The 27,744-nt window shown below is 48.4% G+C and overlaps 1 protein-coding gene across 1 annotated transcript in view; it reads left to right on the top strand.

Moving 5' to 3' along the window:
• The first annotated feature begins 1,134 nt into the window (after positions 1-1,134).
• Positions 1,135-27,744, top strand: part of WNT3A (Wnt family member 3A) — a 39,807-nt gene continuing 13,197 nt past the window's right edge. The window contains exon 1 of the mRNA XM_071419275.1: positions 1,135-1,356. Within this exon, the coding sequence (XP_071275376.1) occupies positions 1,230-1,356 (127 nt within the window). The 5' untranslated portion in view covers positions 1,135-1,229. The remainder of the gene's footprint in view (positions 1,357-27,744) is intronic.

The following is a 27,744-nucleotide window of genomic DNA, read 5'->3' as shown; positions in this document are numbered from 1 at the left end:
TTTTCTTCTGGACTTTGGCAACGATAGAATCCTTGTGTTATTTTTTAAGTCAGAGCTAAAGAGAGTGAAGGCTTTATTCCCTGACAGCCCTGTTGTTAATTTAAACACACCAGGCTGTTCCCAAATGAAAACCACACAGCAAAAAAATGAATGTAAACAGAAATACACACTGCCCAGGCAGGTTCCTCTTTGTCATTAATTCAGGGCAGAAAAGACAATCAAGAGATTTAATTAGAAGAAAAGGAAATTATACTCTAAAAATCCCTTCAGTTCTAGTAATCAAGGTTATTATTAGAAGCACCAGTAAAAAACACTTTAAAAATCTATCTAATTAGCTGCATATCTGCTGATCTCCCTGCAGAGCTGACTTGTTTGTCTCCAAGGCTTCACCAACATAAAGGTTCATGGACACTCCTTTCAAGACTTCCACTGGGCTGAGCACAGAGTTTGCACTCAAGTTTAATTGGGATTGGTTTTTGGTTGTTGGTTTGGTTTGGCTTTAATTTCACTCCCCTCACTTTAACCAAAGCCCCACAAGAAGGATGCTGTTTCCCTTCCCAAATTCTTGGTGCTGCCTTTCCAAATACTCAGAGCTTGATGGTTTCAGTTGCTGGAGTTATTCCTTTGGGTAGCTCCAGAAGTGCTTTTGACTCAGCTGCCAAAATTTCCTATAAAACATCTTGTAAGAGGTGTGTCTCAGAGAAAGAAATGCATGTTTGACCCCCTGGCTGGAAAGGAAAGGAAAGGAAAGGAAAGGAAAGGAAGGAAGGAAGGAAGGAAGGAAGGAAGGAAGGAAGGAAGGAAGGAAGGAAGGAAGGAAGGAAGGAAGGAAGGAAGGAAGGAAGTATTTCACAGCACAGTGATGGATTAAGGCTTTGGGATGATAAATAAAAGGGAAGGAAGATATTAAGAGTAGAGGTTTTGGCCTTGCTGGGCCTGTAGGGAACTCCAGGAGATGTTTTAGGGATCGATAACAATGAAAGTGGTATTTCCTGGTGAGGAGGAATGCCGAGGAACTAAAGACATTGATTTCCTGTCCCCATTCTTCTGAACCAGAAGCACAGAGGTGAAACCCAGCCTGACAGATCTCTTTTCCCCTGTTTTTGTTGCCCAGGTCCCTGGCCATTGGTCACCAGTACTCCTCCCTGGGGACTCAGCCCATCCTGTGCGGGAGCATCCCGGGGCTGGTGCCCAAGCAGCTGCGCTTCTGCCGCAACTATGTGGAGATCATGCCCAGCGTGGCAGAAGGGGTGAAGATTGGCATCCAGGAATGCCAGCACCAGTTTCGAGGGAGAAGGTGGAACTGCACCACTGTCAACGACAGCTTGGCCATCTTTGGGCCCGTGCTGGATAAAGGTGAGTGAGGAGCGACGGGTTTGGGGAGATCTGTGGTGGAATTGGCAGCAGAGGTCTTGAGAAAGCTCCTGTGAACTCGTTCCCTTCTGAAAAAAAAATCCTGTAAAATGTCCTGCAAGAGACAGGCCTTGAGCTGGATAAAGGAGTGGGGTTATCTCAGGTCCAGCTGGCAGAAGGAGGTTGGACAAGAGACCTCCCTGAGTCCCTTTCAGCGTGAGTTACCCCATCATCCTGCACCCTGGGAATGAGCACAGAGGGTTTCTGTGTTTGCAGTGCTCGAGCTGGACCTGGCTCCTTTTCTGACCCCGTGCTGTGATTTCAGGTCTCTAGAGGATGGCAGAGGGGAAATGATGAGCTGTTGGGGATGGTTCCTAGGGACTGGACTTAGCAGATAACAGCAGTTTTTATACTATTATGAAATACAACGAAGATCAAAGGCCTGGGGAAATCACCGTCAATTAATGCTTCTGCTTTCCTTGGTTGTGAACACAGTAAATTAGGATAGGGTGTAAATTCAGGCAACTCTTTCTTCACCCCTTGATAGAAGTGGAAACTCTTAGAAATTTTTTGCCCTAAGTTGTTGAATCTTGTGAGATTTAAGCCCTAAGCTAAGCTTAAGTATCTGGTCTTTTCCCTTATAAGTTGATAGGAGCCTGTGAGAACTCCTTTATCCTTCTTTGAACTTGTTGGGCGTCTTTTAAAACCCAGCCTGGTCCTGGTCCTGCTGATCTGCTGGTCTCACTAAGTCTGGGATAAGTTTTGTGTTTCCTTCCTTCCTTCCTTCCTTCCTTCCTTCCTTCCTTCCTTCCTTCCTTCCTTCCTTCCTTCCTTCATTCCTTTCCTTCCTTTCCTTCCTTCCTTCCTTCCTTTCCTTCCTTTCCTTCCTTCTCATATAAAAGAGGAAGGAGCATTTGGAATATTTTCAGGCAATCTGGTGTATGTAATTGATCTTTACCCACCTTGGGGTGTGTTCTGCAGTGCTTCCCATCTAGTTTTCTGTTTAGTTTTGCCCCTGCTGCATTACTCAGAACAGATTTGGGCATTTCCTTCCCCCAGACCGTGTTGCTCCAAGCCCCATCCAACCCGGCCTTGAGGATTTCCAGGGATGGGGAGTCCACAACCTCGCTGGCCAATGTTCTCCCAGACAGTCTGGGATTTTACACCCCACATCTCCTGCAGCAATTATCCTCGTGGCCAAACTGCTCCTCACCTCCCTGCTGACCAGAGGAACCCCAACCCCACCATCTCCCAAATTCCCAAATATCTCCCAGCGGTGCCGGCACCGAGGGTCTGTCCCTGCCCCACACTGGAGGCTCTCAGTAGCCAGGCTCAGGGAGGGAGAGGAGACTGGGACGATTTCATAACTGAAGAATGTTGTTCCTTGAGGGAGAATCAAACCACCCTTCAGTTTTGCTTCACCTACAGCAGGAGGGGGGGGAGAAAAAAAACAGCTCAGTCGCATTCTTGTGCGGCAGATCCCCCAGGGTAGGAACATACTTGAGCTCCTACCCTGAAAGGGAGAAGGGGAAAAGGAGAGAGAGAAAGCAAGGAAGCAAAAATCTGTTTTGCAGCTTGGATTTTCAGATCTGCACCCAGGACCTGAGTGCAGCTCTGGTGTGGGTCAGTGGGGATCCCCATCCTCCCTCAGCAGCTCCTACAGCATCTCCCCTTTGCCTCACAGACTATCTGCACTCCTTTCACTGAAAAGGATCGATTTTAATGCCTCCAGGAAATCCTTTCCAGGCCCAAATCTCGCTGAGGCTGCCTCACTGTCTGGGCTGCCCTTGCTGCTGTGGGAGCTCATTGCTCATTCAGGACTGGGCTTGAGCTGTGATTCAGCAGTGCCAAACTGTCACCAGACTCTGGTCCTGTTAAGAGCCATGCTCTGATATCTCCTCTAAACCAGACTCTTTTCCCCCCATCAGCCTTTTTATGGAAAAAGATCTCCCATGTTTTAGCTAAGTCTATATTTATGTATAATTTTCTTTTAGCCAGGCCTAATTTCCAGAGGTCCCTTCCAACCCTAACAATTCTGGGATTTTGGGGTGAATCACAAATTAGACAGGACTGGCACTGATGAGCTCAGCTACCAGGGAATGGTGATGTCCAAGTGATCCTGACCTGCTGCTGGTGAAGGCAACCCTTGACCCTAAATCCCTTTTGATCTATGTATGTCTTCCAGGGCAGAGGAAGAGCAGAAATCCCCCATCCCACCCTATTTATTCAATTATCCAGACAGGTGTGGACTTTCTATCCCTGGGAGTGTCCAAGGCCAGGCTGGATGGACTTGGACCAACCTGGGAAAGTGGAAGGTGTCCCTGCCTGTGGGATGTGTCCTGCCCATGGCAGGGGTGTAATGAGATGAGCTTTAGGATCAGGGCTGTGGGATGGGGTTTTTCTCCTCCTCTGTGGTCTTGGGAGTGTATGGACAGGTGTGCCACTTCATGGAGAAACATTCAGACAGGTGTCACTGTTGGGTCTTCCCTGCAAATCCCCAAGAAATGGGAGTTTTGGTCAGTTTGGACTACTTGGAATGCAAAAAGCCAGGATTCCTGGGTGTGTTTAACAAAGCCTGGAAATTCACAGATTTCCTGGTTTTTCCTGGTATGGGGAAAGAATTGAGTCCGATCTCCTTTTCTCTACCTGGACTTAATCTGCTTATCATTTCTGATATAAAGACACTACAACTCACTTCTGGTCTCCCAGAAGCTCAAACCTCAACTGCTGGACAGTAGAAAAGAACCTCCCACTTGAATTTTTGCAACAGTAATATCAAAAGGCAAAATACTGTAATATTGAAAGGAAAAATACTGTAATATTGAAAGGAAAAATACTGTTATTTGTTTCTTCACCTGTGTTTTATGAAGTGGAGAAAACCATGGGAACATGGGAATGGCCACATGACCTGAAGTGACCACTGAGCCAGAGCTCATGCTCATCCACTTGCCTGAGAGGCCTGGCAGTTTTTAATGCAGTTGTTGCAACTTTCAAAGATGTTGAAAGATGCGGCTGTTGCATCTTTCAGCTCACCAAGGAGAAGGGGAGATTTTTGAGTTGCCTCTAAAAAGAGGCAGAACAAAACTTTGGGGGATGTAGGAGAAGGACACCCCATCACTGACAGCAGAAAGTGAGCAGTGCAACCCGGCAGGCATTTTCCATCCCCAGCTGAAGTGCCATGCACTGGGAATTGTGCCTTTTGCCTTTATTTTAGCTTTTGTGGCCTGAAGAGGCTGTTCATGCTTAAGCTGTGAGTTTAGAGTCTCTGGGTGCCACGTGAGCTCCCTTTGAAACTCCTCTGGGCAGAAATATGAACCAATCTCAAGAGAAGTAATACAATTAAAGCTTATCATGGCCCTGTCTCTTTAAAGGACCTCAGCACATAATTAAGTCAAAATAAAAGTTTCCTCTCTCTCCTCCCCCCCCCCCCCATTCAATAAAAGTAAATTACCTCCAACTATTTAAGCCCGCTGTTCGTTTAAATTTAAAAAGGGAGCCCTTGTCTATCTATTTCTTTCACTCACTCCCACCTCCTTCTGCTAAAGACTGGCCAGGGCTTTAAACCTGCCAGCTGGGCTGAGAAATGGTTAATAGTTATTGTGGAGGAGCAGCTTTTAATGAACTATTGAAGAATGATACATTGATGGAGTAATGGGAGTTTAAGTCTCTCTGTAATGAAACAGGTTCTCAGCGCCGACCCATTGTGGTGTAAATACGGCACGTCTCTCCCACTGTTTGGTCAGGGCTAAATAGCAGAGGCCAGAGGGGGGTCTGCTGATGGGGTCTCCTCTTTAGTTAATCAATCTGATTGGATTAGGGTCACTGAGATCCCTAATAATGTCAAAGGTTACGCCAAACTGGATTAAATGCTTTGTTGGAGAGGGCTCGGGTTCTTTCAGCCCCGGCCGGCAGGGCTTGTTTATTAGACTTTAACACTCGTGTGCAGCCTTGGGAAGCCACTCCTGCCCTTTCTGTGTGCACAAGGAGGTGGGAAGGAGCCAGGGCAGGGGTGTCCCGTGGCTCTGCACCCATGGGATGAGCCCTATGAGGATGCACAGCGAATTTCCCAGCGGACAAACGAGAGCCTGATGGGTGACCAAGGCCCAGGGGCATAAATTCATTCCGGAAATGATGGTTGGCTGCTGAGCCTGCTCCGAGGCAAATGTCGAGAGTCACAGCAGTGGTGGAGTGACCCTCTGCTCCTGTTCCCTGGGGTTAATCCTGTCTGTGGCCAGCAAAGCCCTGTCCTTTCACTGAATTCGCAGAATTCACAGAATTCCCAGAATGAGCAGGTTGGAAGAGACCTTCAAGATCACAGAGTCCAACCCAGCCCCAACTGCTCAACCAAACCCTGGCCCCCAGTGCCACATCCAGGCTTTGTTAAACACACCCAGGCATGGGGACTCCACCACCTCCCTGGGCAGCCATTCCAGAACTTTATCACTCTTCCTGTGAAAAACTTTTCCCTGCTATCCAACCTGTATTTCCCCTGGTGCAGCTCGAGGCTGTGTGCTCTGGTTGTGTCAGTGCTGCTGCAGAAAGAGCCCAGGGCCAGCTGAGCACAGGCCCCTTTCAGGAGCTGCAGAGAGTGATGAGGGCAGCCCTGAGTCTCCTTTTCTCCTGAGTCTCCTTTTGGTGCAGCTCCTGTTTGGGCACCCACCAGGCTGAGGATGGGATGAAATATGGAGCATTTCAGACACCACTGCATTGCTTTGCTGTTAAACTGGGGGGTGTCTTGCCTTCCAGCACTTCCATCTCAAATCAAGGTGGAATGGGATCTCTCTGTCATCTTCCCCAGAATGACCACAAAGCCCAAACATTCCCTCTTGTCTTCCCTCAGCATGTTCCTGCAGATGACACTGTCCTGCAGTGTCCTTCAGGAGGTGACACCAGATAACCCCTTTGAAGGTCCCCTGGCAGTGGAGATGGGCAGCACTAACAGTGTGCTACCATCAGGGATCTGGAATCCCTGATCTCCAGGGCCTCATTCCTTCCCACAGCAGAGCACACAATGCCTGTTCGTGGCCTGACGTGACTGTCATTATCCAAGCAGGCTTCTTGCATGATCCAGACTGGAGAATTTCCCCTCCAGACTTCTGGAATGAAACCAAAATCTGAATTTGACTGCAACATCTCTTCCCAAAGGACATTTTGCTTTGACATATCACCAAGAGATAGACAGCCTCCTCTTTACAAATCTCCTCCACCGCTTTGGTGTTGACAACCAGCCCCTCTATTTTCTCTTCTAGCACTGACCATTTTCTTCGCTTCTCCCTAAAAAGTTAAAACTGGGGGGCCTGCAGAAGAGCAGTGGGTCAGCAAAACTTTGGGTCCTGGATGCCAGACAGCGAGACAGGTCGAGGGAGTTCCAGCTGTTGCTGGGGTCCTCCAGGGCATGATTCATCTGAGGTATTCCAGACAGTTTGGATTAAATTATTCACACCCTGACGTTTCTACATCTCTCCATCAATCACTGAGGGAATCCAGGGAGACCGGCTCTGGATGAGAAGACTCTTGCTCCCAGGGACTGCATGAAGGGCAGAGCAGGCATCTGTCTAGCTCCTGAGAGAGGGGGGATTCAAATCACATCCAGTTTCTTGTGGAATGCTGGGCACTGTCACCTTTGCTGCCAGGCTGATTTTGGGCTCGGCTCATTTGTGAGGTTTGGTTTATTTTGTACTCTAGATATTTTGGGGATAAGCCCCACGTGTTCTCTCTCTCAAGAAAGCCCAAACAAAGCTGTGTTCAAGGGTTGACTCTTCCCCATTGTGGAGGAGGAAGCTCATCTCATGTCTGGTGAAATCCATGCGAGTTTTTCCCCAGATCAGGCAAGAATGGAACCAGACTTTTAGATTCAGTTATCATCCCTTGGAGTCACAAGTCTCCTCCATATTTTTTTTTTCTTGCTGTGTCATAACAGCCTCCCTCCCCGGGCTCCCTGATGGGCCTGATCTCATCTCCCAGAGTTAGCTGTCAGAGTCTGAGCAGTCACCCCAGGCTCCCTTTGTAGTCCGTGGAGAGCAGCCGGCATCTCCAGGGAGCAATTCATCTGACCTATCTCAGACACCTATCTCAGGATAACATGAATCATAGCAAGATGTTTATTTCTCTCCATTGACTATAGAGGGAGCCTAGGGCTACAGCCTCAGACTTCCATGGGTGCTTCTTAGAGGCCCATTTTGGGGGCACGTTGTTCCCACCCCTCACGTTTCTCCTGTTGGAAAGCAATCCTGACATCCAGCCCCTGCTGGAGAGGGTGTTCCATTATTTTAATATTGGAATTATTATTATTTTAATAATGGAACAACATGGAAAGGATCTCCTGGACCACTGAATGCAGCCAGTCCCTTGCTGTTCAAGGCATAACAACATCTCATAACCTTTTAAAATTAATCCATTTAGCAGATCTCATCCTGTTTTCCTGATGGCATTCTGGCATCTCAGTTGTCTCCGAGCCAAACAGAGTTTGGAGACTTCCCCCCTCCTTTTTCCCTGCTCTGGATCAGCCTTCTCCACTTCTGCAATAAAGTAAGGCATGAGCAGAAAGCCACAAGATACTGATCCATCCAGGAGGTTTGTTACATGTAGGAGGTACTCTCTCTCCTCTCTCTCATGAAACTCTTCCCAAGAGGATCTGATTTCCAGCCCCACCCCGTCTCCCTCCCCGCTGATGGCAATTTGGGCAGCTGCCCTGGTATCAACAACGGAGATCTACAAACTCTGCCCTGTAACTATGGGGAAGGAAACTGGAAGGATCAGGATTGAAAATGTGACTGTGCAAGCTCCTCTCAGCCAGCAGGATGCAGAAATCCAGAGGTTTGCCAGCAGAAATCCAGAGGCAGGACGTGCCAGCCTCTAGACAGGAGCTCCAGTTGGGTTTAGTGGAAATTGAGCTTCGAGTGGGAATACTGCATGGACTGAGGGGATGCTGCACTGCTGAGCCCATTTCTGTCTGTGGAAATTGAGTTAGGAGTGGGGAATGCTGCATGGGATGAGGGAATACTGCACTGCTGAGCCCATTCTAGCCTGTGGAAATTGAGCTTGGAGAGGGGAATGTTGCAATGAGGGGATCCTGCACTGCTGAGCCCATTCCAGACCATGGAAATCGAGCTTGGAGTGGGAATACTGCATGGGATGAGGGAATACTGCACCACTGAGCCCATTCTAGCCTGTGGAAATTGAGCTTGGAGATTCCAGCCTGTGGAAATTGAGCTTCCACTAAATCCAACTGGAGCTCCTTCAGACAGGAGCTCCAGTTGGGTTTAGTGGAAATTGAGCTTGGAGTGGGAATTGCTGCATGGGATGAGGGGATGCTGCACTGCTGAGCCCATTCCAGCCTGTGGAAATTGAGTTAGGAGTGGGGAATACTGCATGGGATGAGGGGATCCTGCACTGCTGAGCCCATTCCAGTCTGTGGAAATTGAGTTAGGAGTGGGGAATACTGCATGGGATGAGGGGATGCTGCATTGCTGAGCCCATTGCAGCCCAAATTCCCAAATTCAGCATTCCTGACCTGGGTTTTGGGTGGCTAACTCAGTGCAGGCAGCGTGCTGGAGCTGCAGCATGCTGGACAAGCAGTTTGGGGGTGTCTGGAGGAGCTGTGGCTGCATCCCACAGAGTCCTGTGGGGGGTTTGCAGCCTCCCCAGAGCCTTGGCAGGTGGCAAGGGCAGCAAACAGAGATGCTGAGGAAAGGTGCCAAGGTGTTAACCCTCAGCTTTGGGGAGCAGGAGTGCGCTGAGGTGGTGAGGAGCTCCTCCTCTTGCTGTTGGAGCCAGGTGGGACCATCAGAGGGGTCATTTCATCCTCTGGGGACTTCTGAGGTGTCCAAGGACAAGCCCTGGGCAGGGACAGCATCACACCTGGTGCATCTGCCCCTCCATCCCCAGTGCCCTCGGGTTTTGGGGGTTTCTGAGAGGCTCTGACCTCGCCAGCTCCCTGTGATAAAGTGAGCCTGGGGTAAAGACCTGGCTCCCATGCATCTGGAGAGCAGACAGCCCATGGAAACAGCTGGAAACAGCTGGAAACAGCTGTAAAGAGCCAACAGCCAGTGCAGGCTGCAAACCCTGAGAGCAGTGATGGGGAAAAGGAAATGGCAGCAATTCCAGGAGCTGATCCCGTTTGCTCTCTGTGCTCCCTCCACCTCCCACTCATCTGTCAACCCTGACATGCAGGAGCTTTTTGGTTTGCTTTGCTTTTTCGTTTTTGTTTTTGGGTTTTTTGTGTGTTTGTTTGTTTTTTGGAGTTTTTTTGGGTTTTTTTGGTTGATTTCTTTAGGGCTTTTGCAGGGATTTTTTTGGTGTTTTTTTTGGGAGGGGGTTGGGGGTTTTGTTTTTCTTTTTCTTTTTTGTTGTTTTGTATTGGTTTTTGGTGGTGTTTCTTTGGCTTGTTTATTTTTGTTTATTTTTCGGGTTTTTTTTTGGTTTTTGGGGTTTTGTTGGGGGGGTGGTTTATTTTTCATTTTGTTTTTTTGGTTTTTTGGGGGGGGTTTGCTTTTTGTTTTGGTTTGGCATGTTTGGGGTTTTTTTTGTTGGTTTTTTTTATTTGTTTTGTTTTTTGGTTGGTTTTTTTTGTTTTGGGGATTTTTTTGGTGGGTTTTTGGGTTTTTTTTTTTTTTTGTTTTTTCTGGGTTTTGTTTGTTTGGTTTTTTGGGATTTTTTTGGGTTTTTTTTTTGTTCTTGTTGTTGTTGTTGGGGGTTTTTTTTTGTTTTATTTTTTGGGTTTTTTTGTTTTTTGGGTTTTTTTTTTGGTTTTTTGGTTTTTTGGTTTTTTTTCCTGGCTACTTAACCATCAGACAGGGTATCAGGGGAGGGCAAAAGCAGCAAGACAGCCCGTGGCTACAAAACCCGGTGCCGTCTCTCCCCGGCGTCGGGAGGCACTGGAAGCTCCAGCCTGGGGCTGCGCTCACAATGCGCGGAATTGCGGATTTGTTTCCTCCCGCCCTTGCCCTCCTTCCCCCTTCCCCTGCTGGGTACATTCCCCAAAGAGGGCTCAGGTTGGTCGCAACAAGGAGCTCCCTCTGCCGCATCCCCAGAGTGCCAAGTCCAGGCGTGGGAGCTGGCCCTAGACAAAAGGGAACAGCAGAGGGAGCTGAATTAGCATCCCTTTGTCCCGGGAGAATCCCGGCCCCAAACGGGCCCTTGGCGCGCCACGGGAGGCACAAACACACACACACACACACACACATGGATGGGAGCCAAGCAGGCAAACAGCGACAGCAAAGCCTTGGTCTCCTTCACCCGGATGCTGGGGGAAGGGGGATGAGCTGGGGGCTGCTTTGGGATGGCTCCAGAACCAACCAGCCCTGGGTGGGTTTGGCTGGTTGAGGACGTAAATGTGTCTGCTACGTCCCAAAGAGCCAAAAGGAGTGGAAAATGTGTCTTCTATTCCCTCCTGACAAAGAGGGATCCAAGCTTGTGAATGTGGCTTTTCTTCCCCGGGAGATGTGTTGGGAGCTGGCAGTGCTGAATGGATGAGGGGAGTTTAAGGGCAGAAGGGGCTGTGGGATCATCTGGGTGTGATGCCTTGAGAAGGCTGATCTAGAACAGAGAATAGACAGAGTTAAAGAATAAAGCAGGGATTTATTGATCCTAATCAATGGATGCACCTTGGGCAGCACAAGAGCCCAGCCAGGGCTGCACCCAAGATGAACCAAAATGGCCCCAAAATGCACCAGCGCTCCCGGGCTCTCTCCCTGGGATCAGTTCTGCTCCATTTGCATCTTGCAGTTCATTGTCCCATTCCAGCTTTAGCCCCTGCAGTCCCACCCTGCTTGTTTTTCTCTCTCCAGCCCACGGGGTTTGTGCTCTTGGGGCTGAGATTTGGATCATTTGTCCTTGGTGCCCAGCTGGAGCAGGAATTGTTTTGTCTCCCTGCTCTGTGCACAGAGCTCAGCATGCCCTGATGTGAAGTTCAGACCCACACACTAAAGCAGCACAGAACCTGAAAATATAAAAGCCAAAACCTGAGGCGTCAGCTGGACTTCGTAGACATCATATAATTATTCCTCTACATTTCTATCTACTGATGAGGATCTTACTCTTCTAGTATATTAATTAAAATTGACTTCCAATCCTTAGAATCTGGTTTAAATCCAGAGAAGAGTAATAAACATAATCCTATTCATCCTAGCCCTATCACTGACCCTAAGCATCCTCCTAACCACACTCAACTTTTGACTCGCCCAAATAACCCCCGACAGGAATGATTTTCAGGAATGATTTTCAGGAATGATTTTCAGGAATGATTTTCCTCCTCTCCATCCTCGAGGAGATGAAGGAAAACCAGGGTGGATAAAGATGCCCTGCCTGGTTTTTCCTGTGGTGGACTAGCATGGCAGAGGAATGGGAGTGTCTCCTGCAGAGCACCATGGAGTTTCCATGCTTAACACAATCCCTGCTGAGCTCTGGTGCAGGAGGAGTCCTGTGCCTGGATGGTTCAGCCTCTCTCACTCCTTGTTTCCTCAGCCTAATCTTTCTGGGAGCATCTCCTTCAAAGTGAGGACTTGGCCATCTGAGCAGGTCTACAGGGTTTAGAGAGAGGGGCAGGGATCAGTCACCAGGAGGAGAGGGAATGGCTCAGGAGGGTTGGTGTGGCTCTGGATTTCTGTGGTGCAGGTGAATGATGTGCTCCTAGGAATGATGAAGGCACAGCTGGCTCGAGGCTGAGCAGAGAGGACAAAGGAGGGAAGCAGGTTTTGGAGGGCTCCAAAATCTTGGGGGATGCAAGGAGGTCAGAGACCTCCACCTGATGCAGGCGGGGAGTTTCCCTGCTCCACAGAAGTGGCATTTTTTTTGGAAAGCAGCATGAGATGGGTGAAGCTGAGGCAGCTGAAGGCTGTGTGAAGCTGACCCCAGGCCATGAAGCCCTTCAGTGTGTGGTGCTCTGTCTCCTGCCCACCTCCTGGGCTCCCAGGGCTCACAGAGATGCTCCTGGAGGGGCCACTGCCAGGTGGGCCCATAAAGGAGGGATGTGGATATGTCACAGTCTGGAAATGCTCCAGGGAAGGGCTTGAAGGAAGCTGTTGTGGGCTGGTTTTGGTCTGAGCAGGCTTTTTAAGGAGGTGGAAGGAATCTCAGGGAAGCTCTGGAGATTGGCTGGAGGTGGCCCTAAAATCTGATGGCAAAGCCACCTATAGAATGTGAATTCTATAGAATTCATATTCTTTGTCTTTACTCAGAGGGTGCTGAGGCCCTGGCACAGGGTGCCCAGAGCAGCTGTGGCTGTCCCTGGATCCCTGGCAGTGTCCAAGGCCAGGTTGGACAGGGCTTGGAGCAGCCTGGGACAGTGGAAGGTGTCCCTGCCATGGCAGGAGTGGCACTGGATGAGCTTTGAGGTCCCTTCCAACCCCAATATTTGTATGCTGCTGTGAAAACACAAGGAGAGATGCAGAAAGCCACCAGATCCAGGGAAATGCAGAGCTGTCCTCAGGCCCTGGGAGCAGGTCCTGGCTGGAGAAACAGAAAGTGTCTTTCACTTTTTGTTCCCTTTTGACTCATCTCACCCTTCCCAGAGGAGAAAAATCACGAAAGCACTATTTAAAATTTACAAAATACAGAGAAAATTTACAAAGCACTCATGACCCAGCCAGGGGCAGTGGTGGGGAGCAAGGCAGAGAAGAGAGGTTCTGGTTCTGGATGCAGCAGAGCAGATCCTCCTTCCCCTGCCTCTCCATTTCCCATGGAACCACCTGGATATCCCAAAGTAGGTCACAAGTAGGGCCCTGCAGCTCCTGAAGTACAATTTAGGAACTTTTATTGGCCTCCATGAGCGTTTCTCTTGCAGTTTGATCGACAGGGCAGCAACACTTCCCTGGTAAGGCTGCAGTTTGCTGACTCAGCACCTGGCACCATTTCCTCCTCCCCATTATTTCCAGGTGCTAAATCACATTCAATGATAGCTAATAATTATGGTTTATCCTTTCCTAATCACGCTGCTTTCCCAGGGAAGCTGTTGCCACAGGGGTGTTGTGGGTGTGTGAATGGGTGGGGAGGGCACCAGGAGAGGTTTCTGCTCACCCCGAGCCATGGAAAAGTTGGAGACCCCTTAGGCTAAGCGCACCAGATTCAACATAGGAGATCTTGTATCTTGTCAAAAATGTGTTTATTTATTCTTCTGAGCCAGTTTTCCAGCAGAAAAAAAAGCTGCACCAAACTGTTGAGATGTTTTGCAGGTTCACCTTAATTTCCAGGAAAACAAAAAATTCACAATTTTGGTTTTTTCCTGCCTTTTTTTAATTTTTTTTTTGCACATTTCAGATAGTTTCATTTGAATTATTGAAAATGAGGCATTTTATTTCTTTTTAATTTAAATTCGATCTTATGCTAAAATAGAAAATCATTAAACCATCGTAGACTCACACTTTTAGTAGTTTATAGAATATAGAAGTGGGTTTTATATTATTGAGGGTGAGTGATTAGTGGGAGTTATTTCCTGATCTTTCCTCTTTCCTGCCCTTCTTTTTTCCTGCTTTTCCTTTTCCTCTTTTTCCTTCCTTCCATTATGGAGCCACCCGGGCTGGCTGGAAAAGGGTCAGGAAGGATTGGGATGAAAAATAAAAAGTTGGAGAAAAATGCAGGAAAATTGAGGTGATGTTGGTGTTTTTTAGTAGGAGTAATTTCCTGATCTTTTCTGCCTTTCCCTTTTCCTGCTCTTCCCTTTTCCTGCTTTTCCCCCTTCCCAGCTTTTCCCTCTTCCTGCTTCAGCTGGAAAAGGGTCAGGATCCAAAGGAAAAGACTGAGGGGGGAAAAAAGGAGGAAAATGGGGGAAAAAAGGAGGAAAATGGGGGTGATCCCTTTTTTGGAAGGGATCTTTAAAGGTCTCCTAGTCCAAGCCCTGCCATGAGCAGGGACATCTTGGACTGGGTCAGATTGCTCAGATCCCCATCCAGCCTCACCTTGGATGTTTCCAGTACACGTTAAAGCCACTGTGACATCCCTGAAATCCTCACACCAACATGACATAAAGCCATAAAGTCTTTTTTTTCTTTTTAAGAAATAGTGAAGTGTTTGTTTTGTGAATTGACTTTTTTTAAGGATTCCAAACATATTTCCATATTTAACCTTATTTTTCACATATACTTTGCTCTAACACCCACCAGTTGTTGGACAAGCCTCTTCCACTGGTGCTGGCTAGAAAATATTAGTTATTCCATGCCTGGAGAGTGGGGTAGATGTAATTTAAAACCATATGGATCAGCATTCCAGCTGGAAAAGAGCCTGTAATCACTGGTGCTGCAACTCAGTGAGGTCACTGCATCAAGCCCAATTCACCACATGCATTTACCCATTTTATGGGGTTGACCACTACTGTGGTTGGCTAAAAGCTGGAAGTATATTGGGCTTTTCTTGGTAGGGATGGGTCTTCTGATATTTAAGAGGCTTGGTTTGTAAATGCAGGGCTGCACCTTCTTTTGTGAGGTTTGTGACTCGTGCTGCTTTAGGCTTTTATTTGGTTCCATCGACGCTGCCAGAATAAGGAGGGTGCTCTTAGCTCAGGCTGGGGAAAGTCAGCCTGGCTTAAAATGGCAGAGGAGCTAAGCTTGGTCCTGATTGGGATCAGGCAGCTTGGGATGAGCCTGAGTGTGGGACGGTGGCTCCTCGTCCTGCTGTCACCACAGGTGATGCACATCAGCCTGGTGCTCTACCAGGACTCCCTCAGAGGCTGCTGGTGGTGGTGGTGGCTCCTCTGGAGCTGATCTGAGCAGGAAAACCCCATCCCAGAGTGACCCAGCCTGCTGGGCACAGCCCTGCTGCCCACAGGCCACAGCCAGGCCAGAGACCACCAACACAATATTGCAGAGCCACACGAGACCCAGGAGCTGCTGCCAGGGAGTCATCCCAGCCCTCACAGCTTGAACCGAGCTCCTCGCCCAAGATAAAACCCAAACCTGCCTTGGACCTCAGCCAGGCAAGTGCACAAGCTGCCCTGCCATAAAAACTGATCTAACCCAACTGAGGTTAACCAGCTTGGGTGAAAGATTTGTCTGCCTTGTGTAAAACTCACCACATGGGAGCTCTTCATCTCAGTGCTTGACCTCTAAGCAGCTCTGTGAGACTGTGGGGATCTGCAGGTAGTGAGAATTTTATGTCTTGGGTTAAAAAAAGTGTATTTATTCAAGAGGATTCTGAGCATCACAGGCTTCGTGTTGCGCTCAGTATTAAGCTAAGAGCAAACACCGAAATTAAAAATAATTAATTAATTAAAATCAATTAAAAATAATTAAATAATGAATTTTTGAAATTAAAAGAATCCCTGCAGTTCCTTGCCAAAATCTCTCTCTGCTTTGCTCAGCTGAGCTCTCAGTTCCTGAACTCTGTGTGGGATTCCACCAATCCCCAAAATTAGCACCAAGGCTGGTGGTGATGCCCAAAACACTATTATCCACAACAGAACAAACATGGAGATTGGAAGGAAAACATCCCAAAATTCCCACTGTAGCCAAGAAGCAGCACCAAAAAAATTGTGCATCCTCAGGAAAGTCAAGAGGACGGTGGGACCTAGGAGTGATTTATGGGCAGGATATAACATTTATAACATTTCTTATCAGCACTGGCATTGTTCTACCACAGGACAGGATTGGGCAGTGTGTGGGTGACCCAGCCTCTGCCTCTCCATGCCAGGAGGTCCAGCAGGGCCATGGCTGAACATCTGAGCAGTAATTCCCATCTCCAGAGCAGCAGGACAAAGCCAGGAGCCACCCCTGATTTCCTCCACCCACGGACAGCTTTCCACCCTGCCCAGCTCAGATCCATTGTCAGCACAGGAAAAGGCCCCACATCCCGTTGCCAGTGGCTTAATCCATTCCTTCCCTGCCCACAGCCCATACAATAACACCCCACTGAGGGGATCCACCTCCCAGGAAATCCTCCTTTAACACCCTCCAAAGGAGCAGCCAGATTTATCTCTGCTGTTGTTCTGGAGAGCTCAGTGAGGACTCATCTGTTCTAATCCCCTCTTTAAGGTTTCCAGTTGAGGCCTGTGCTCCCATATTAGCATTTCTGACAGCTCCTGGGTGTGCCCTGCAAGGCTCCATGGAGGGAAATCACCTTCCAGCAGCTCCTCCAGGAATCCCACTATCCCTCTCTGAAGGCACAAATGGAGGAGCTTTTGGAATGACCCCATAAAAATTCCTGAAATGGAGACTTGGGTTAAATGGGGCTGGAGATCTTAAGAATGAATCTCATGGCTCAGCCTTTGCTGGAGAGTTTGGGCACTGTTCCTTCCACATGCCATTTTCATTTGGCTCCTTTTTGGTGTAGCAGATTTTGAGATTTCCCAGAGTCAGACTCCTGGAGTGGTTTAGGTTGGAAGGCACCTCAAAGATCATCCAGTTCCAACTTCCTGCCATGGGCAGGGACACCTTCCACCATCCCAAGCCCTTTCCAACCTGGCCTTGGATTCTTCCAAGGATGCCCCCCCCACCAAATTCTCCTAGGCAACTTGTGCCAGGCCCTCACCGCCCTCTGGGTAAAGAACTTCCTGACTTTGGTAGAATTCACATTCTGGAGGTGGCTTTGCCACCTGTTCTAAGGTCACCTACAGGGTGTGGGACGCTCACAGGTTAAACAGCAATGGCTTTAAGCTGAAGGAGAAGAGGGTTAGGTGGGATATTGAGGAAAAACCTGTTCCCTGTGCCCCGGCACAGGGTGCCCAGAGCAGCTGTGGCTGCCCCTGGATCCCTGGCAGTGCCCAAGGCCAGGCTGGACAGGGCTTGGAGCAGCCTGGGACAGTGGGAGGTGTCCCTGCCATGGCAGGGGTGGCACTGAGTGATCTTCCAGTTCCTCTCCAGCCCAAACCATTCCATCATTCTGGGATTCCATGAAGCACCAATACATCCACTGAGCTCCTGGATGATGCTGCCCACTGACCAGACTGTTTGGACCATGTGATTCACAAGCTCCAGAATTTCCACTCCTCCCAGCTGACCAGAGAGAAGCATCTGCTTGTTGGGATGCATTTTCCAGCCTGGAACCATCAGCAGCTTTGTTGTGCCAGGACAAATCCTAATTTTAGTCCTGCAAAACTTTTGCTGGCAAGTCTGGAGCTGCAGAGAAGACTTGAACCATTTACATGATTAAAGGTTGCTGGACCAAAGTGATCAGAAAGATTCAGCAGGTTCTCCAAGCCCAGCATGGGCACAGATCCACTTGGGAAGGAGCTCTGGGCATGGAACTGGGTTTTCCTCGGAGTGACTTCCACGAGAGCTGGGTGTTCTCAGCTTCTCTCAGGATTGACCTCTGCACCTGCAGAGCGAATTCCTTTAAATGTTGTTGTGGTTTTGGTGGCTTTTCCTTTATAATATCAGAACCTGATGCTTTGATTAGAGATAGGGAGGTGATGATGGGGGGAAGGGTGAATCTGACAGTGTTTTCTGGTATTTAGTCCCTAATTGAAATATTACCTTGAGGTATTTATAAAAAAAATATTAAATTGGCCCAGATATTTTTTTATGAATAAGGCTTTAATTAACTTTTTACATATTAAATGTACATCAGTGGAAATAGTTAGACAAATAGCAGGGGTGTTAGTCATGCAGAAGCAAAGGGATGATTCAGTCAGGGACTGCTCGTGTTACAGCAGCCTCTCCCTCCCAGGGCACATGTGAGAGATGCTGAGAGGGAAGGGAAATTAGCATCAGGAGCGTGGAGAGGGAACAAATTCAAAAAAAGGCCAGGAGAAAGGCGAGGTTCCCAGTGGAATTAGAAATTAAGGGCTCCCTTGCTTACGCAGGAATAACTCACAGAGCCCAGGGAGCTGAGCTCTGTTACACAACTCCACAGCTCCATCCTCCCCTTCCCCTCACTCCCACCCCCTCCAGGTGAATTGGACAAGTTCTCTCCACGTCCAGCCCATGGCAGGGCAGAGTTTGGGAAGAGCAGAGTAACGGAGAGGGCAGCGAGGTGTGAGCAGGGACGGGGTTGCTGTTGATAATTGCTGCCCTGAGATGTGCAGGGTGTCTCTGTTTCAGCCCATGCAACTGAAAAACGAGTCTGGACTCTTCACTTTTCGGTCTTGAGGTTGTTTATTAATTCTCATCTATAAAATTTTCTTTCTGCCCAGCAGAGGTCTGCTCAGCAGGGCAGCCACAGGCACTCTGACCACCCCCAATGTGGTGTTGTCCTTTTATACTACAAACTACATAGAACATATTTACACTTAATTCCCAATACCTATCACCCATGTTAGACAGTGAGCTTCTACTCTAAACCAATCCCAAAGTGCCAACATCACTGCAGAAAATGGAGAACAAGAAGAAGAAGAAGAAAGAAAGGCTGGACACGCCCAGATTCTTCTATCTTGTCTCCATAACTCCCATACCAAAAATCTTAAAATCTACATTTTCACCTTATAAACATTTTGTTATTACACCATTCAAACCTGTGTGACTTTCATGTCCTCATATAAAGCTGGTAACTTGCTCCAAGGGTCAAAATCAAATCCCCAGGTGTTCTGGGCAGCGTGCCAGGGTCTCTGAGCCCCCCAATGGGGTCCTTGGCAACTCTGGACACCCGGAGGGATGCACTGAGCTCCGACAGGGTGGGAGCCCCAACCTGGGAGGTTTTGGGGAACAAATCAGAGCAACATCTGTCAGCATGGCTCAGGCACACTGGATCCTGCCTTTGGGCAGCAGGGTGAGAAGTCCAAGTCTGGGATCTGGGATTTTAAGTGCTTCTGGAGCACGTCTCGGGGTCTCTGTGGCCAGGATGACCCTGGGGTGTTAGAAAGTCTCTTTTTCCAGCCTGGCAGCTGAAGAAGGAGTCAGGATTCCTTGGCTCTGGTTCTCAAGGTTTTTATTCTCTCTTATCTATGACATTCTTTCTCTGACCTGCTGAGATCTGTCCAGCACATCAGTTCGTGGCACACTGACCGCCCTCAGGGTGGTGTTATCTTTTTATACTAAGAACTACCTGTACTTTATTTACAATAATTTTCCAATCCCTATCACCTATGTTAGACAGTCTGTCTCTACTCTAAACCAATCCAGAAGTGCCACCATCACCCAGAAGATGGAGGACAAGAAGAAGAAAGAAGAAGGACAAGGCACACCCAAATCCCTCCATCTTGGCTTCTGAACCCTCATTCTAAAAACCCCAAAATTCAACTTTTCTACTTTGTAACAAACTAACTATCGTTCTACTCAAACTCTCGAGGCTTGTAACTCTTCACACAAAGTTGGTAATTGTTTCCATGGGTTAAAACCAAAGGCACAGGGGTCTTTGTCTTGGTGCCAAGGTCTCTGAGCCCCCTGCCAGGGTCTTGAATCCTCCAGGGCACCCAGAGGGATGTCCTGGGTTCTGACAAGCACAGGCTGAGCCCTGCCAGTCTATCCACTGCAAAGTCAAATGTGTATCATAAACAAAGTAAGTTTTTCTAGGAAAAAAAGAGTATTTTAATACCAAGATGCACCCCTAATCACACTGGCTTAACTTTTCTGCCACTTCCACTGAATTAGACATAAATTACACCAGGCCAAGAGGAGAATCAGGCCACGTGTTTTTCTGCTGATGGCCAAAATATATATTTTTACTTGACTCGATTTATTCAGTATCTGATTTGCATAGACATTTCCAAAGGCTGTTCAGATCTTTTTTTTTTTTTTCTTTTTTTTTTTTCCCCAGTTTTTTTGCACTTCACATGTCATCTCCCCCCTACTCATTACACAGGGCAGCAGCAGTGTTGCCACCAAGGGAGCTCACATTTAACAGCAAGAGAGGAATCTTCAGCAATTCCCATCCCAAGGGACCGCAGGATGCGGAGCTTTGATTTTGTTGCTCTAAGATAGGCAGGGATGAAAGCAATGTGCACTGGCAGGAAATCCTCAAGGTGCTGGGTTCCTCCAGCAGCCTGAGAAGTGCCTTTCCCTCCCACGAAAGCCACCAAAATCAGAACAGGTCATCACCTCCCCTCCAATTAATATCACGGAGAAGGAGCCATGAGTTGTTCCCACCAGCTCTGGAGAGCACACACCCCGGGCTGGGGGGTGTGGATGCTCTTCAAGAACCTGAAACAGAACATCAGACGTCAAATCAGGATTAAAATCAGTCAAATCAGGAATAAAATCATGTCCAGTCCTCAGATATGAAGGCAGGGTCGATAGAACAAGCAGGCATTTGGTGAATTGTCAGCAGCCAGAATGAGAAGCCAAAGCTGGAATTGTGAGTTTTCTTGCAATCAGGTTGGCAAAGCTCTGGAAAAACCTCAGAATGTGAAAGAAAAGAAGAAAATATACTGCAATGACACATAGCCTGAGCAAGGGAATGGCTCATCGAGGGATCTGTTATCATTTGGCTTAAAGTGGGTGAGCCCAGAGACAGGGATGGAACCTGAATCAAACCCCGGAGCACCTCCCTGCTCTTCCCATTGTCCCACTGCCCTGGTCCCTTCAGAGAGACCCCAATCCCAGCCCAGGGGTGATTCCCAGTCTGGTCCCCAGTGCTTTCCTTGCCTGGGAGGGCAAAATCCATGTGCAGTTCAGGCTGGAAGAGATCATCTCCAAAGGAGAGAGGATTCCTGGATGTGAGGGCTGAGCACGGCACAGGGCATCTCTCTGATTGGAGGTGGTCATTATTTGAGCTTAAGAAACCTGGATAAAACAAGGGAAGCACCAGATGAATGAAATTGATTTGTCTTGTGAATACAAATGATGCCTGATGAAGAAAATTATCTGGAGGTGTTTGGTATCCTCTGCTTCCACAGCAGGTTATTTGATTTGGGGTTTTTTTTTGAGGTGAAATAGCCCATTTATATTGGTGAGGGCAAGGTGAGAGCTTCACTGTTTTAAATCACAAGCAGATACAAGTTCTGGCTATTTTAGTGCTGCTATGATTATCATTATTATTTAACATCTGTCAATGATTTGACAGTGAAGCCAATGAAGAGCAACCACAAATCACATTTCTGTGATCTTATATTCACCAAGAGCACAATATCTTATGAATATGTCTCATTCATGTGTGACAGATTCAGAGGTGTTTGGTATCCTCTGCTTCTACAGCAGGTTATTTGATTTTTTGAGGTCTTCTTGAGGTCAAATAGCCCACTCACATTGGTGAGGGCAGAGTGAGACCTTCACTGCTTCAAATCACAAGCAGATACAAGTTCTGGCTATTTTAGTGCTGTTGATATTATTATTATTATTATTATTATTATTATTATTATTATTATACATCTGTCTATGATTTGACAGTGAAGCCAATGAAGAACATCCACAAATCCCATTTCTGTGATCTTATATTCACCAGGAACACAAGGTCTCATGTCTGGTTCAGGGTGTGACAGATTCCCAGGAGGTCCCATGCCATGTGTTCACTTTCTGCATTTTGCTCAGCCTCCCAAACCCAACCAGTGACATTTTCAGCCCAACACAATGGCAGCCTGGCTCCTCTTGGTGGCTGAAATGAAACTTTATTTTAATTATTTATTTATCTAAATGATGCTGTAGAGGGTGAAGTCTGCTTTGAAATTGTGGTCAGGATAATTTTCTTCCATTTTTAACCTCTAGGACTCATTTCTCCATATCTGGGACCAGCACCAGGCTGATCACCAGCTCATAGACTTTTCTCAGCCATGCTGGCAATGCACAACATAAGGAGGAAATTGGGGTTTTTTTCCACTTTTTCTCTTCTGATTATTTTGATTGTGTCTAATTAGGATTGAAAGATTTAAGGGAATGTCTCAAAACACGGCTGTTGGGCAGGGTGAAAGAACAAGTTGTGATCGGATGGGGGGGATGGTTTTAAGGTGGAGAGGGAATGGTTAGGTGGGATTTTGGGAAGGAATCCTTGGCTGTGAGGGTGGAGAAGGCCTGGCACAGGTTTCCCAGAGCAGCTGTGGCTGCCCCTGGATACCTGGAGGTGCCCAAGGCTGGGTTGGATGGGACTTGGAGCAAGCTGGGACAGTGGAAGGTGTCCCTGCCGTGGCAGAAGGGTTGAAACCAGGTCTCTGATGTCCCTTCCAACCCAAACCCCTCTGTGGTTCCGTGGTTCTATGAGAAGTGTTCCTTGTTTCCAAGGGCCATAACAATCCATGCATGATAAAGTTATTTATCCACCCGGGCAGCAGATGTGCTCATGGCAGGTGGAGCTGCTGGAAAGGGAACTGTAGCTCAGTTTCCTGTTTTGGTTGGGTGAGGCAGGGGATTTTCTGGATTTCCCATCTTTAGGAGCTGAGCTCCTTCAGCAGTGTCCCCACGTGCACCCCCCCAGTGATGGAGAAATTTCAGACAAGTGTTCAATATATTTAGCTCCCTTTTCTGCTTGAGATTTATACAAGAGCTCCAACTATAAGCAGAATATCTGTCATCCCCAGCTTATCTGCTGACTTAAAATTGCTTGTAAATCATCCAGCCTGTGTCTGGGGCTTTGCAACTTCCTTATTCCTTGGTGTCTAAATAGATCTGAAATTCCCCAGCATTGTCCTCGGGTGTTTGGGATTAGAAAGTGGGCAGACAATGGTGGCTCTCCATCTCACAGGTGGGCAGCTGGGGCAGAGGAGCTGTTTGAAAGTTGTGTTTTGTAGGACTGAGCCCCTTCTCCCTTAGGGGCCACAAATCCAGCCTCCAAACCATGCTTCCTCTCACGAGCTATTTATAAAAAGTGGCTTTTGTGCTGTGGGAGCTACATCAAATTTTTCTGCTTCCCCAACTGGGTGAAACTGAAACCCACAGGAAAAAAAAACAAAAACCAAAAAAAATACCCCAAAAAGCCCCAGAAAACCAGATTGCCCAAGCCTGCTGCAGGGAGGTGAGCAGCTCCTCCAGCACCCAGACCCCCTCCCTTCTCCAAATGGAGCCTGCAAAGCAAAAATTTCTGCAAGCCGAAAAATTGCTTAATTGCCTCAAATTGATTCCATGGTTTTATTAAGATATTTTCCCAGCTCTATTATGGTTAATTATTTGTATTACAGTAGACTCTGAGGCCCCAAGCAGAGATCAGGGCCCCATTGTGCTAAGTAGTGTACAAGCACTTAATAACAGAACCATTCCTTGCCCCAGATAGCTTGCAATTATGTGGGGAGCTGCAGTGGAAACACACCACAGCTCATGTGAGCACCTTTTAGGAGAGGTTAATGTGGATTTTGGAAGCCAAGAGGGTCCCTCACAAGAGCCTGTGCAGCCCCACTCTTCCTGCTGGGCTCCAGTGGGAAAACCTCAAAGGAGAACCTTGATGTTCAAGCAGGAGATGAACTCCCCACCTGGCTTAAGGCTTTGTGAGGGGAATCAAGAGGGGAGAAAAGTGGGGAAAACTGAACAGGTTCCTGTGCTGCTTTCCCCTTCACACCTTTGGTTTGTGCTCAGGGACTGGGCTGTGGGAGGTTCGTGAGGGAGCTTGTTATCCTGGGGATTTCCAGCCCTGTCTTGCAGAGGCAAAGCTTTCCTCTGCTCAGGTAAATGCTGAGATCCAGCCTTGCAGGGACCCTGCTTCCTCCCAGCCCCAGTGAGGAAGTGGAGCAGAAATGCAGAAGGGGAGCCCTGTGTGTCTCCTCCTCCCTCCTCCCACCCCACCCCACTCCAAACCTCTGTGGCTGCATCTCACCCATCGTGGGAGAGCTCATCTATGCAGGGATCAGCACTGGGGGAGCTCCTCCACACTTCAGGCAGGTGGGGAGTGTTTTGAGACCTCAAAGCCTTGCTGGAGGTGATGTTTGGGGCTGGGAGTGGGACAGGTTTGGGGTGAATGGGCCCCACCTGATTTCACCTTGGCTGCTTCCAGGGATGGGGCATCCACCACCTCTTTGGACAACCTGCTCCAGTCCTTCACCACCCTCATAATGAAAAATTACTTCCTTATGTCTGGATCCATATTTTTTTAGTTTAAAACCATTGTCCCTCTTTTAGTTCAGCAGGCCCTACTGAGAAGCTGCTGGCTCAAGCAAGGACATTTCTTGTACTCCATGAGCTGCTGAGCTCTGGGCGACCCTCAGGGGCTGCACATCTCTGCATCGTCCACCTCTCCCCAGGGCTGAGAGGATGTGAAAAGCAGCAAACTGTAGCCCCCCAAACCAGGGGAAAATCCAATTGTTTCCAAGCTCTAAGCTCAGGTCTCAAGCAGAGCAGGAACCTCTGGAGATAACGCCGTGTCTATGTGTGTGTGTGTGTGTGTGTGTGTGTAAAACGGCCTCGCCAAATCCCCCAGCTTTAGCAGGGCTTTGAAAAAGATCTGGGTGGTGATTCAAAATCCAGGTTATGACCTGTGACCTTTGGATGAGAAATTGTTGCCATTTAGGATGTGTTAGGAGGTCCATCCTTTTCATCAAATGCGTGTTTCTTCTTGCTGCGGGAGGCAATCACACCGGTATATCATTAACTCGCAGAAAAGGAGGCTGTAAAAGAAGTTGATGGGGGACCTTAGCCCACACCCTGCTGGGGTCTGCTCGGAGCACAATATCCCAGCGACCATGAGATTAAGCTAAAGAGAAAAGTGAAAATGCTTTTCACGATTCACACGCCCTTTAGATTGTTTTATTAAACCATTTGAATAGGGATTTCCCTTTCGGCCGACAACGGGGCCCGGCCAATGCATAGTTCTAGGTTGCTATGACTTAGTTGGTGCTGGCTAATCACAAGTGAGGGCAAATTTCATATAAAATATCTCGGCCCATTGTCAACCTAATGCGGCGTGACAGTGGCAGCACAAAGGGGGATTCATTCCCCCCAGCAGGTAATAAGGACGATTTGCCATACCAACCAGGCAGTCTCGAGGGGGGCTGTCAAATGCGATCAGAGCAGCGAAATGGAGCCTCGCATTCCATTCTCAGGTGGGCGAAGGAGATCCTTTTGTTCAACCATGTTGCTTCTGATAACAGAATACAATTATATTCTTTTTTTTTTTTTTTTTTGCTTCCCCTGTATCCTACTGACCGTTGGGGCTATTTTGCATGGCGCTTTTTGGGGCTTGCCTTCTTTTTCTTGCCTTATTTATTTTTTTTTCCCAAAGCTAGGAGGGACCCCAATGATTCTTTAACCCAGAGCATCTCACCCCAGTCCTTCCCCGCTCCCTTTCCTCCTTCCCCTTTCATTGAGAACCCTGTCCTGGCACAATGAGCACCCTGTATCTCTGCTAATCACCCCCGATTGGCACACACAGCTTCCTTTTGTCCGGAGCCTCGCAGGGATGTTGGGGAGACCAGGGGCAATTCAGGGCGGATCGAGAGGACCGTGCTGCTCCAGGACGATGGAATATTCAGGAGAAGGCATTCATGGGATGGAGGGAGGGGGGGATCAGAGCGTTTCACACATGACCAAGCCAACAGAAAGACAGATAAAGCACTAAGCAGGGTAGGTAGGGAGACATACACGGCAATGATTAGATCAGCAGAGAGATAGGGCGATAGGGAGAGAGATAAGGCAGTGTTTGCTTTGCAGGTATCAGACTCGGGTAACTGATACCAGACGGTCCGGCTGATTTGCCTATCTCGGGGGTCTGGTTACCTGCGAGATCACCTGGGGTTGTTTTGACAGTGGCTAATTAGGGAGAGCATTCCAGCCTGCCAGCCACGCTGGGCTCACAGGCAGGGCAGCAGGGAGCACTGGCCCTGCTCCCAGGACACAGGGCTTGCAGGCTGCCCTGGCGTTGGGCAAGCTGGCCCTGCCTGTTCCAGGCACAGCCTGAAAGGTTTGGGGGTGCAAAAAACGTTTGGAAGTGCGAAAAACCTTTGGAAGCGCGAGAAAAGTTTGGAAGTGCGAGAAAGGTCTGGAAGTGCGAGAAAAGTTCGGAGGTTTGAGCACGACACTGGAGGTTGCAGCTCTGTTGTGCAACGAGAACCATGAGCAACCAACAGGGAGAAAGTGAAAAGAAAATGAGAATGAGAGAAGAACCCCATCACTCAGATGTTTTGGGGAAACTTGGCCTTCAGGATTTTACAAGCTGCTCTAATCCAACCTCCTTCAATCCAACATTCCCTCTTATCTGGATCGCCTTCATGTTCCCTGGCAGGAATTGCCCATTTAATAATTTCCCTCCAATGAGCTGAATCACTGCTAATCTGATCAAATGTCTTTTTAGGGCCTTTCATCTTCCCAGGGATGTGTTGACACTAGCACAGCTGGTTCAGAGGAAACAAGAACTCAATCAGAACTCCGTTCAAAACACAGATGGGACCCAAACCTAACCTTTCCTTTCAGATATGCAAAAGTGTGGTTAACTTCTTGTTATTATGCATTTGCATAAGTCTTTGCAAATTTAGGGGCCTGATTTTTAAGTGGTTAAAAAAGCCAGGCAAAGCCTGGAGCTGGATTTTGATGAGAAACTGTGCAGAGCCAGCTGGGCACGGAGCTGGCAGGGCTCTCTGTGAGGAAGGGGACAGGCTGTGGTGTCACACAGAGCTGTGGGACAGCTCCTGGTTGGCATCACCAGGAGCTGAGGGTGGGTGCTGCGATTCTGCCAGAGCTGCAGCTGCTCTTGGAGCCACCCCCATCCCAGTCCAGGGAAAGCCTCAGTTCCTGCAGCCCCCAAGGACTGCTGTTTTTCTGGAGTGAGCTTCCCTAGGTTTGGAGATAAAACCATTCGGGAATGCTGCTGAAGAGGAGGGGATGTGACACAAGGCAATGGCAGCAGGAGCCTGGGGAATGACTCCAGATCTTTCAGGCCAGTCTGTGGAACTGTGTGGAGACTGGAGCTGTGGATTCCCATCCCTGGAAATGGTCAGGGCTGGGCTGGATGGGGCTCTGAGTAACCTGGACTAGTGGAAGTTCTCCCTGCCCATGGCAGGGGCTTGGAAAGAAACAATCTTGAGGTCCCTTCCCATCCAAACCGTTCTGATTCTGTAATTCTCTGACTGCAGTCTCACAAAGAGATCTTTGAGGAATGCAATTAATGATCCTTCTGCATCCAAGGGATCCCAGGCAGCCATTTAGGCTCTGCTCCTGTTCAGAGGTTCCCAAGGTCTTCAGGACAAGATTGATGGGGTTTATATAACCCTGGGCACACCTGAGTGCAATGCAGAGCTGCTCTGGAACATCCTGAGCTGCTGCCAAGACCTGTAACTAGGTGAGGTGCTGGTTAGAAAGTCTCCATGCCCAAGAATAATGGAATAGTTTGGGTTGGAAGGGACATTTAAAGGTCCCCTTTGCAATGAGGTGACCACAGCTCAGCCCTGAGGCAGCTCAGGGTGCTGAGGTTCTCCTGGAGGGCTCCATGGATAAACAGTGATCCCAGCAGCACTCAGGGGGTACTCAGGCATCATGCAGCCCTGGCTGAGGAGAACACTCCTGTCCTTTGCCCCTCCCCTGTGGAATGCTGAAATGCTGCCCAAAGCTCAGGCTGGAGAGGGTAAGATGAGCTGTCTGCCCATTGCTCTGCAGATGGGGAAACTGAGGCAGGGTTTTGGAGTCACCCATGTCCAGAGAGGCCCTTGGTGCTGTCACCAGGCTCTGATGCTCCCAAAGCCTCTGG

Source organism: Agelaius tricolor, unplaced genomic scaffold (genome assembly GCF_023055355.1).
Source record: "Agelaius tricolor isolate 1412-34295 unplaced genomic scaffold, bAgeTri1.0.p SCAF_103, whole genome shotgun sequence".
In the NCBI taxonomy this organism is placed as follows: domain Eukaryota; kingdom Metazoa; phylum Chordata; class Aves; order Passeriformes; family Icteridae; genus Agelaius; species Agelaius tricolor.
This window is presented reverse-complemented; position numbering and strand designations above follow the sequence as displayed.